General features: G+C 47.7%; 1 protein-coding gene across 1 annotated transcript in view; it reads left to right on the top strand.

Annotated features, from left to right (window-relative positions):
- Nucleotides 1-6,084, top strand: part of DAP (death associated protein) — a 60,932-nt gene extending 54,848 nt beyond the window's left edge. Inside the window, exons 3-4 of the mRNA XM_082382611.1 lie at nucleotides 2,669-2,711; nucleotides 4,162-6,084. Coding sequence (XP_082238737.1) covers nucleotides 2,669-2,711; nucleotides 4,162-4,275 — 157 coding nt within the window. The 3' untranslated portion in view covers nucleotides 4,276-6,084. The remainder of the gene's footprint in view (nucleotides 1-2,668; nucleotides 2,712-4,161) is intronic.
- The last annotated feature ends 5,925 nt before the right edge of the window (nucleotides 6,085-12,009 follow it).

Here is a 12,009-nt window from a genome sequence, read left to right as displayed (position 1 = left end):
AGGCCAGCCTTCTGTCATCTTTTCACAGGCAGCTGCCATATGTCCTTATGGTCAATTATGGCCTTTTCAGTTTTTTAGAGGAGAGAGAACTTTGTTGCCGCGGGGTGGTGGTGGGGGGGTGCGGTTTATGTCCTAAAGACCTTGAATGATCAATACAGATTGATATTTATTATTCCTTGCTGCACAAAGCTTACTCTTAAAATTAGTTGCTAAATTTAATCCCAATGAGATACCACTTCACACCCATTAGGATGGCTACTAGCCATAAAAAAAAAAAAAAAAAAAACCAGAAAATAATAAGTGGTGAGGACGTGGAGAAATTGAACCCTTATGCATTGCCTGTGGGAATCTAAATTGGTGGAAATGCTGTGGAATGCCGTTTCTTGGTTCCTCTACAATATTAGAATCTAGAGCATGGTTCTCAAGCTTCAGATGCAAAACCCTTGACCGTGAAATCCCTGGAGACAGAGCCTGTGGGTGATTTGGACCAGTCAAAGCAGGATTCCTTGGATTCCAAACAAATCCAAATGTACTACATCAGGGACTTAACACTTGAGCCAAACTTACTCATCCCTGGCTGACTATTGATCCCATAGCCAAATCATATTTGTTATAAAAGAAAAAAAAAAAACCCAACCCAGTTAACCACACAACAAAAGCTAAATAAAACCAACGTCACATAGGGAACATTTCTGTGCTGCTTAGTAAGACTTGAAGTTTCTTAGTCTCATGGAGTAACAGAAATTACTTGGGGGAATTTGGGGTGTTTTTGTTAAACTCTTTGGGATGTAAACAGTGAAGTTTCTGAATCCTGAGACTTTTGCCTGCAGCAAAAGAAAGCTAAAACAAGGGCCCCTGCGGCAGGGCGGAACAGCAGAGCTGGTGGAAGGCGAGCTGGGCAAGTCAGGGATGGATTCCGCTCTGTCTGCCCACAAGACCAGCCTTAAGCAAAACTGGTCACTTCTGGGAGCATCTCACTTTCCCCACTGGCCGGCCTTGCATTCATCTACAGCTCCCGGGTCCCCTTACCTCTGGCTAAGGCATTTCAGAGGTGTGCACACCTATGTACTACCTGGAACTGTGTTCTGATGCTTTTAAACTATGACACATGCAGTTATTTTTCTAAAGGCATAGAAGAGTCTATAATACCATAGAAGTAAGCTCGCCAGATACTAAGTGCAGAAAGCAGACTACAAACAAAGTGATTCTTTTGGTAAGAAAAACGGAAATTTAAGAAGAAAACAAGTGCATCTGTCTATTAGAAAGGAAGGCTGGAAGCACATCCCACGTGTTAACAGTGGTTATCTCCAGGTGGTAGAACTACAAGTGGTTTTAACGTGCTTGGCTTGTTGCTTTTCAACGATGAACATGTACTGCTTTGGTCCTATATTCCGTCCCCTCGGTATTGGTGACAGGGTGGGCCAGCTTAGTACCATGAAAGAGGTTAAGAAATGGCAAGAGCTTCACAAGGACCTTACTTTTTTTTTTTAATTTATATTGGATTATAGTTGATTTACAATGTTGTGTTTGTTTCAGGTGTACAGCAAAGTGAATCAATTTTACATATACATATACCCACTCTTTTTTAGATTCTTTTCCCATGTAGGTCATTACAGAGTATTGAGTAGAGTTCCCTGTGCTCTACAGTAGGTCCTTATTAGTTATCTATTTTATATATAGTAGTGTGTATATGTTAATCCCAATCTCCCAATTTATTCACCCCCCCCCCGTTACCCCCTGGTAACCATAAGTTTGTTTTCTACATCTGTAACTCTGTTTCTATTTTGTAGATAAGTTCATTTGTACCCTTTTTTTAGATTCCACATATAAGTGAAATCATACGATATTTGTCTTTCTCTGACTTACTTCACTCAGTATGACAGTCTCCAAGTCCCTCCATGCTGCTGCAAATGGCATTATTTCATTCTTTTTTATGGCTGAGTTATATTCCATTGTATATATATCTGGAGAAAACCATAATTCAAAAAGACACATGCACCCCAATGTTCACTGCAGTACTATTTACAATAGCCAGGACATAGAGGCAACCTAAATGTCCATCAGTGGAGGATTGGATAGAGAAGATGTGGTACAGATATACAAAGGACCAAATGTTTTTAATACTTGGGGTCCTGTAGGGGCCAGGAGCTTTGCATCGGCTCTGGGATCTCACCCGTTAGAAGCTTCCGGAAGCCGTGGACTCTGCGAGGACTCTGGAAGGGGAGCCCCTCAGCCCATAGGACAGAAAGCTCCCTGGTTGGAGTCTACCATTCATCCAGCATGACCCTGCTCCCGCCCTGCTCCGGGGAGCGCCCAGGTCCATATCTCTTGAGACCAAAACTACTGCGCTTGCCCACAGTTACAGTTTAAGGATTAACCAAAAACCGAAAGAGGGCTCTTTGGTGACGCGCCCGCTGTCTGCTGCGATCATTCTCCTCTCTCTGCCTGAGCTCAGCCTCCGGAGGAGGAGGACCCGCTAGTGTCCTGAGTGCAGCAGCCGGCGGGCCCAGGTGATGAAATAACAGGAAGAGGTGTGCCTCCCGCTTCCCGCCGCCTCCCGAGGGCCCTCGTTTGTCACACGGCCCTGAAACCAGTGTGCACATGCGCGTCTCCTGCGTGCTCCTCTTTTGTGAGTCGTGATGGTCAGTGTCTTCTCCTTGTCTTGCAGCCCGCCCAAGCCGACCGTGTTCATCTCCGGTGTCATCGCCCGGGTAAGAGCCCTCTCGTCACGTCGGGGCCTCGGCCGCGACGTCCTGACGCCTCCTCTCCTTAGTCAGCCCCCCTTGTCCGCCCAGGTCCGGAGGTCCCTCAGTCAGTCGCCCCCGTCCACGGGCCGTGCTTCTGTGCACCCGTCCAGCAGGGGCGGGTGGGACGGGGTGACGCGGAGCCCACGGCCCGAGCTGGCGCAGCTGCCTCTCCTCGTCCTCGCCCGTCTCCCTTCTCTTCAGACTCAACCAGGGTCGGCAGAGGGTTTCAGGGTGATCTGTGAGCTGAGACCGTTTTTACATTTTAAATGGTTGAAAATTTGAAATAAGAAGTATACGGCGTGACGTGAAGGTTACATGGAATTTAAATTTCTGTGTCCATGGATAAAGTTTTAGTGGCACACAGCCTTGCTGTTCATGGATGTATGTCATCTACGGTCCTTTCGTGCTGCACTGGCAGAGTGCAGAGAGTATGACCGGAAAAGCCTAAAATATTTACTGTCTGGCCCATTACAGAAGGTAGTTGCTGCCCTCTGAACCAAACTGATGGGTTTTGGTCACTCTCTTTGCCTTTCAAGAGCCCCCTCTTCTCGTGAGACCTAACGTTTCTGTAACCGCAGACCTCCCCCCAGCAAGCCCCCATTTGGGGGACAGTGCACTAATTCCATCCATCGATCTGCGGCTCACAGCCCATTCGAGCCCTTAGCATATGATGTGTAAAGAAAATGCCACTGTTCGGGACACCTCAGCACAGCCATCCAGGGACCCTGGGACAGACGGATGGCACATCTACTACATGGGAGGAAATTAAAGGCCCACACAAATCTGAGGTCACCCCACGGCTCAGCCAAGAGCTCGCCATGGCTCTGTCCTGCCCGGGGTGGGCTGGACCCCAGCCCCTGTCCCAAATGCACAAGAAGGCAGTTCCTCCCTGAAAAGCAGCCGGGTACCTTCTCTGAGCCTCGGCTGGTTGAATCTGGCTTATCTCACAGCTTCCAGCCCTGCCCTGTGTGTTTCCTTCCCAACGAGTGCTCCAGGCCCAGCTCGCAGCTGTGGCAGCAAATCTGAATTTAAGACCCTGGATTTGGTTCTGTCTTGCCCCTAAGTTCAAAAAAATCACAAGAACTGTTCTAGCAGAAGAAAGCCGTCCAACACTCAGCTTAGTTCTGAGCGCGTCATGTGGGACCTGCTCCCATGGCGTGGCGGCAGGGGCAGCGAGCTTTCTCACCTTCTGGAAGGGACACGGGCCTTGGTGCCCGCTTGGGCTCTCCAGACAGCTTCAGGACCCCCAGCAGTCCCAGGAGGCAGGCTTCTACCTGCCGACAGGTTCCCCACTCCATCACCCACCCGCCCCGTCCCCAGAGGGAATCCAGAGGATGCTGGGTTTGGGTCTTGCTCGCGTGCTCACTCAGCTGTTCACGGTTGATGAACCGGTGCTTTCCGTGTCTCCCGCCAGGGCGACAAGGACTTCCCCCCGGCGGCCGCCCAGGTGGCCCACCAGAAGCCCCACGCCTCCATAGACAAGCACTCTTCCCCGAGGACACAGCACATCCAGCAGCCTCGCAAGTGACTGCCGAGGACCCAGCGCCCTCACCAGCCGTGCCTCAGTTCCCCGACACTTGGTATTTCCCCAGCAAAGAGAACTGGCATCTTCTTCAAGGCGCTGCTCCACTGGGAAATTTAAGACAGAGCAAAGCGCCCCTCCCTTTGCCTTGAATTTCCATATCTAAAGCTAGAATCAGACCCCAAAGCTTGTTTCCAGGGAGTCCTGGCAGGTGCTGTTTGAGAGTCACTGTGGCACTACAAGTGCCATTAGCAGAACTTGCTAAGACTTGAGTGAAATGGAATTGTTTAGAGTTTAGCTTCAGTTCCGGTTCGTCAATTGCCCTGGTCTTAAAAACAAGCGGGCACAGATTTGGGAGGGTTAGATCAGGTCAGGGAAAAACTCAATCATTTCATGCTTTTCGGTAAGAGGACAATAAGTCTTAACACCTAGTGGGGAGAGAAAGAGATGAGAGCATTAATTACAGAAAAACTGAGCAGGGGAGCCTTTGGAAACAGGTAACAGCATCACTGCGTTTCTCTCCTTTGTGTGATGAGGGATCACAGCACAGGGCGACACCAAGCACTCGCAGGAAAACCAGGGAAAAGCTACAGCTTTGAAACGGCTTTCATTCCAGGAGTCATCTTGCTGAAAAAGTTGCCCAAAGGGAATACTTCCAGAATGAGGTTTCTCAGTGTGGGTCCCAAGTCCTGCATTGCCCCACCAGCCAGACAGGCTTGCTCCGAAAGCAAGGCAAACCTTCATTTTTTCAGTAATCACCTCTAGAGCTGCTCTTTGGTTCCAGGAGTGATCACTGACCAGGTGGAGGCATAGACGCATAGCTGATTCTGGAACACTAGAGCAAAAGCATTGACCACGTGGAAAGACCAGATGAGAACCTGCCCTTCGTCTCCCTAGGGAAAAGTAGAACTACCACGTGCCATTTGAGCTAGAAAAGCCTGTTCGTCCATCAGTCGAAGTGTCAGGAATTCCCTCTGCCCAAGGGCACATGTACCTGGGCCCGTGTTCACTTGGGCCTCTCAAATTATCCTACGCTTTCTGCCCAGGTTTCCTACCCAGAGCTGCCTTAGACTGCTCGCTGGCTGATGGCTATTGGGTGCCCTGCTTTTCTGAAAAGCCAATGGGCTCGTTTACTCAGATGTTCAAGTCTCCCAGAGCAGGTGCTTTAGGAGAGGGTGCAGCCCAACTGGCACGCTTGCCCGCATGGTGTTTGCTGCAGGGTCAGCAGTTGTGGCAGCGGGCACACCACAGCCTTTCTGATGCCCTTTCCAGCTCCACATCCGTGACTGGTAAAGATGACACAGACCTTGCAGACCCAGCTCTCACCCTTCCCTAAGGAAAGAGCCAGCCCTACTTCACATCCTAAAGGCACCATTTGGTTTCCCATCTCATTGACTTGCAGCAGCCGGGGTCTCACCCTCAAGGCACCGTGTAGTCACCTCTCATACTTCTTAATCGCTGAGATGTTGCTAAAAACTGAGGCTGGCTTTTAGAGATGCAGACAGGGCGGGCAGCCTCCTCCCGGCCGTCCCCTGGAGCCGGCATCTCGGAAGGATGCTGAGAGCAGGCAGCCCTAGGTCAGTCTGTGGACCACTGCGCCCTCCGCTGCAGAAATGAAGACGCATCCTTGATACTTCTTAGTGTGGCAGCCAGGCCTGCCTTGCTGTTTCCCAAGGTGCATTTTTCTTGTCCTTTTAGCTACATCTGGCATGTATCCGTAGATCACTGAAAGCAAAATGTTCTTCTGAATGAGTTTATCAATGGTTAACCTCAAGAATAATAATGATTATAATAAAGCTCCTGCATTTCTTCTCATGGTTTGTTTTTTCTTCCATCTCAGAGACTTTTCCTTTTCATTTTACTAGAGTTGCCAGATGGTTTCAATAGAAATACGAACATGCAAAAATGAGGGGTATTTTCACAAATTGTTTCTCAGACACAAAGCCAAACTATTGGACAGCAGGCACCTTGAGTCTAATCGTCTACTTTAAAATGTCATAAAATGGAAAAGCTTAATGCAGTTGATTAAAACGCATTCCTTGGGTTCAGCAGCTGGCCCCGTGCTAGGAAGGCCCTTTGGGAACAGACTTAGAAGGAATGATTAGTAGTAAGCCCAGGGATGGCTGTGAGCAGCTTTTGATAAATAAGCTAATTTATCCAAAGGTCTTCTGGAACTTTTATGAGCAGGATGAGAAAATAATCACAATCATTAAACCTCAAGATCCAGAATCAGACTACAGATTTGAGTTGGGAGAGACTTTGAGGTGTTTTCACCTGATGAGGACCTGGGGGGCAGCCTGGCAACCCTGAGCCTGGGGATGGCAGGTATGGCCAGAGTCTGCATCTCCCAACAACCCTCACCTCTCCTTAGCCCTTAGGGGTCACCTCTGGACGCTGCAGTTTGTATTCACGTGTCCATCTCCCTTACTGTTGGGTTGGCCAAGAAGTTCATTCAGCTTTTTTCTGTAACATCTTACAGGAGAACCCGAACGAACTTTTTGGCCAATCCAGTAACTCGAGGATGGAATGAGGGTCTTATGCATTTAGTGTCACTGGGTAGAGAGTCGTTCTCGGTACATAAATATGAATAGAAATGCCAAACACGCACTCACTGTGGAGCAGAATCCCCCCTCCACCCCAGGGCTTTTGCACATTGTTACTAACGTCACTGTCACCTGTGTTAGTTCCCCATTGCCGCCATAACAAAGTACCACACACTGGTTGGCTTAAAACAATGGAAACGTGTTACCTCACAGCTCTGGATGCTAGAAGTTTGCAATCAAGGTGTGGGCAGGGCCATATTCCCCCAGAAGGCTCCAGGTGATGGTCATTCTCGGCCCCTTCTGCTTCTGGCAGCTGCTGGCAATGCTTGGCGATCATCGACTTGTCGCAGCATAAATCCAATCTCTGCTTCTGTTGTCATATGGACGTCTTCTTGTGTATCTGTGTCCAAATTTCCTTCCTCTTCAAGGACAACGGTCGCTGGACCAGTGCCCGCCCTGATCCAGTGTGACCTCATCTCAACAAATTAGATCTGCAAGGACCCTGTTTCCAAATAAGGTCGTATTCACAGACACTGGGGATTAGGACCCGAAATGTCTTCTGAGGGAGACACTATTCAACTCAGGACATCAACCATGTGCTGAAAAGCCCGAAACCTAGCTCCCAGCTCACACCATTTGAACAGCTGTTCATTTGGTAAATTGCTTTCCTGAATGAGCTTTGAGAAGCTATGAGAAGGCTTCACCCGCCACAGATTTTGTTACAGTGTTGCTGGCCATGGAGCAGTCAAAGCCTGTGTGCAGGGGTAAGGGGAGGAGAGCAGGGCAGAGGTGCCAAGGGATGGGTGCCCTGAGGCTACGGGGGGCTGTCTACCCCCGGTTTCAGTAGCTCCTGAGACTGCAGCTCTCAACTGCACGTGTCCTCAGATCAGAGTCACAGAGTTTCTACAGCCTACATCTTGTCTTTTGTAAGAGTGCTGCATGGGCAGTGGTCGTCCCATTTTACAGATGGGAAGACTGAAGCTCGGTGCCCAGGGTCCAGAGTCATTGTTAGCCAACATTTGTCCAGGGAAGATACACAAATGGCCAATAAATACCTGAAAGGTGCTCGATATCATGAGTCACCAGAGAGATGCAAATCGAAATCACAGTGAGATACAACTTCACATCCACGAAGATGGCTAGGATCAAAAATCCAAATAATAACAAGCGTTGATGAAGATGTGGAGAAACGATCCTGCTCCCGGACCTGGTGCTGGCTCTTCCACAAGCCGGGTGTGGATGCAGCGAGCCTGTGTGTGCTCAGGAGCAAGGCTGCAGGTGTGACAGGCCCATGTGATGTGGAGGGGCTGCCGGACCCCTACGGGCACCGGCTCAGGCACCGCGAGAAAGGGCAGGGCAGTGGGGAGGGCCGGGGGGTGGGGATATACTGCCAGACCCAGAGGGTTTTTAATCAATGAATTCTTTTTAAAACATCTGCCTCTTGCCTCTGCGGTCTGTGGGGTTCTTCTGCGGTCCTGCAGCTTTTTCTAACTCCACAGCAGCCATGCTGGTTAAATGCTTCCCTCTACAAACCCCAAAGTAAACTTTTCTTCCCCAAGACTTGGCATCCTGCTGCCTCTGCAGTATAAAAACAAAAACAAAACAAAAAACCGAGCATTTCGTAACCCTCCCAGGAGGCGTCTACAGCCATACGCTCTTGAAGAGTGGAGAGAAGGTGAGGGGATGGTGGTGGTTAACAGGAAATGCTGGGCACTGGAAATAGCCTCAGCAGGTGTGTTAGCCAGGGCTCTCCAGAGACAGCAACAGGGGATGGGTGATGGATGGATGGATAGATGGATGGATGGATGGATAGATGGATAGATAGATGAATAGATAGATGATAGGTAGATAGATAGGTGATGGATGGATAGATAGGTGATAGATAGATGATAGATAGATGATAGGTAGATAGGTAGATAGATGATAGATGATAGGTAGATAGATGGATAGATAGATGATAGAAATAGATAGATGATAGATGGATAGATAGATGGATAGATGGATGGATAGATGGATAGATGGATGGATGGATAGATGGATAGATAGATGGATAGATAGATGGATAGATGGATGGATGGATAGATGGATAGATGATAGGTAGATAGGTGATGGATGGATAGATGGATAGATGGATGGATAGATAGAAGACAGATCGATAGGTGATGGATGGATAGATAGATGGATAGATGGATAGATAGATGGATAGATGATAGATAGATGATAGGTAGATAGATGATAGATAGGTGATAGATTGATAGATAGATGATAGATAGATGATAGATATAGATAGATGGATAGATGATAGATGGATAGATGGATAGATAGATGATTGATAGATGATAGATGATAGATATAGATAGATATAAAGAACTAGGTAGATGATAGATAGATGGATAGATATAATAGATACAAAGAAACAGGTAGATGATAGATGGAAGATAGATAAAGAGATTTAAAGAATTGGTTCATGTGATTATGGAGGCTCACAAGTCCAAAATCTTCAGGGTGGGCCAGTGGGGAGAAGAGCCAATGCAGTTCAAGTCCAAAGACATTCTGCTGGCAGCATTCACTCTTCTCTGAGGAGGACAGTCTTGTGTTCTTTTCAGGCCTTCAACTGATTGGATGAGGCCCACCTACATTATGGAAGGTAAACTGCTTCACTCAGAGTTCACTGATTTAAATGTGAATCTCAACCAAAAACACCCTCACAGAAACATCCAGAATAGTGTTTGACCAAATATCTAGGCATCATGGCCCAGCCAAGTTGACACATAAAATGAACCATCACAAGAGTTTACTGTAGCTCATTTTTCTTGGGAATCCTTGAGCATCTTGGATCTGTTTTTACTTTGACCACATGGAAGCATCTGCACATGTTCACTACATTCTTTTTTTTAATTTATTTTTTATTTTTTTATCTTTTTAAATTTTTGGCTGTGTTGGGTCTTCGTTGCTGCACGTGGGCTTTCTCTAGTTGTTGTGAGCGGGGGCTACTCTTCATTGCAGTGCACAGACTTCTCATTGTGGTGGCTTCTCTTGTTGCGAAGCACGGGCTCTAAGTGTGCGGGCTTCAGTAGTTGTGGCACACGGGCTTAGTTGCTCCATGGCATGTGGGATCTTCCCAGACCAGGGCTCAAACCCATGTCCCCAGCATTGGCAGGTGGATTCTTAACCACTGCACCACCAGAGAAGTCCCCATCTTTACTACATTCTGTCTCACATTTAACTTGCTCTTACAAACAGACATTCTAAAATTCAATTAAGGGCATTCATGACAAGAGAAAATAATTTTTCCCTCATCCTCCCTTTTAATCCTAAATATTATTATAAATCCAACTGCCATGCTTTTAAAAAATCCAATTTGTCCACTAGAAAAGACCCGACATGATTTAATATAATGAACTGATATAATCTGGAGGATTTGGGACTCTACCCAGGAGCCTTGAACGAGCTTTTTGATGACATTTCAGCTTTGTCATTCTGTGCTGCCGAGGGTCACCTAAAAAAGAGAGTTCAACATTTTATAGCACAAGGGCTCAGCTTCTGTGCAAATTAACCAGAAACCCATTTGTGTCATCTTTAAATGGAGATGCACTGAGAGCATGGGATGCGCTTGGAGTATTAGCAAGGATCTTCATTATCTCGAGGGCAGTGATTTCCACCGGAAGGGTGGGGTGTGTGGGCAATGTTAGCCCCAGAGAACACCGGGTGATGTCTGACGACATCTTTGGTTGTCACAACTGGGGATTAGAGGGGAGGGGAATGCTAGCAGGTAGCATCTAGTGAGTGGAGGCCAGGGATACTCATAAAAATCCTACCATGTGCAGGACTGCCCCTGCAACAAAGAAGTATCCAGACCAAAACGTCAGCAGTATCGAGGTTGAGGAACTCTATTGGTCCTGTTCTTATAGTAACGCAATTAAACAATTAAAGGCAAATTCCCCTCATCCTTGAATCTTGAAAAAAGTTTTACATGGGTGTCAGTGACAAGGGCACATTTTGTGGAAGCAGCTAAAGTAGCTCAAGTTTGTATATGCTTTTCAGTCCCTGGAGCAGAAAACAACAAATTGCTATGATGCAGATTTGCTCCTGGATGCCATGGAAAATTCTAGATAAAGCAAGCCTTTTCCTCCAGGGAGAGTGTGCAACAGCTCTACAGCATAATGACTGTTTTCTCAGGCACGGATACAAAGAGGAGCAGAGATGAGTTTCCCTGGGTGGCTTCACACACCCAGGGCAGGCGGGACAAACACTCAGCCTTTTGGCTCAGCTACTTTGATGTTCTCCAAAGAAGATCTATATAGAAACTCCACTCCAAACAATTGTAGCCTATTTTCCAAAATAGACCGAGTGTGTCTCAAGCTGATTAACCACAGAGCTGTCAGTAAGCGCGGCGGAGCAGGAAGCAGAAGAGGAAAATGAGTGTCTCTGCAGAGCGAGCAGCTAAGCCTGACTGGCCGGAGGGGAAACGCGTGGGTGAAGCTCGCCTTCAACCCGGGGCTGTGTCCTCATCCTGTATCCCCGTCTCCTAGCATAGCTCCCCCACCCCACCCCTCCGCCGCCCCTCGTCAAATCCTTGTTTCTATCGCAGAAGGACTGAGGCTAGCTGTGAACTCTTGGGAATGTGGCCACTTCTTACCCCTGGAACTTACACATAACTCCACACTACCTAGATTGTAGACCCGGGAGGCTGACATCCCTCGGTACTGAAAATGTTCAATGACTTGGTTCTACTTTTAGCTGCACCATGTACCACTAGATTACATCACAAGGCATATAAAAAACAAATTTCATGGAACAAAAGTTCGCAAAAGTCACATGCTTTGTCACAAAATTCTCTACCTTGGGTGCCAAGGACGCTGATGCCTCTGTACGTCACTTGGCTAGCAACTGTCAGGCTCAGTCACTTCCCAAAAGCATGATTTGTCAGGGTGCCATTACTAACGGGGGGAGCCGTGTGGGACTACCCAAGTCATTCAGTGTAAATGAGCAGTACTTTCAGTTGGGGGGAGACTCATCTCAATCCCGGTCACCAAAGTTAACAAGCATCAGATGTATCATATCAGAACCAGAAAGGCAATTAAAGTGTTGGTGGTTCCCGGACCTTCTCAGTCTATCTGAAAACTGGAAACCAGAGTGCTGTGGGTGAACGTCCATCCTCACCTAATGGGACCAGTGTGAGAAACCCACGTCCTGA

The sequence above is a fragment of the Balaenoptera borealis genome, assembly GCF_965194805.1.
Source record: "Balaenoptera borealis genome assembly, chromosome: 2".
NCBI classification, from domain to species: domain Eukaryota; kingdom Metazoa; phylum Chordata; class Mammalia; order Artiodactyla; family Balaenopteridae; genus Balaenoptera; species Balaenoptera borealis.
The sequence above is the reverse complement of the archived record's forward strand: the minus strand, read 5'-3'. Positions and strand labels throughout refer to the sequence as shown.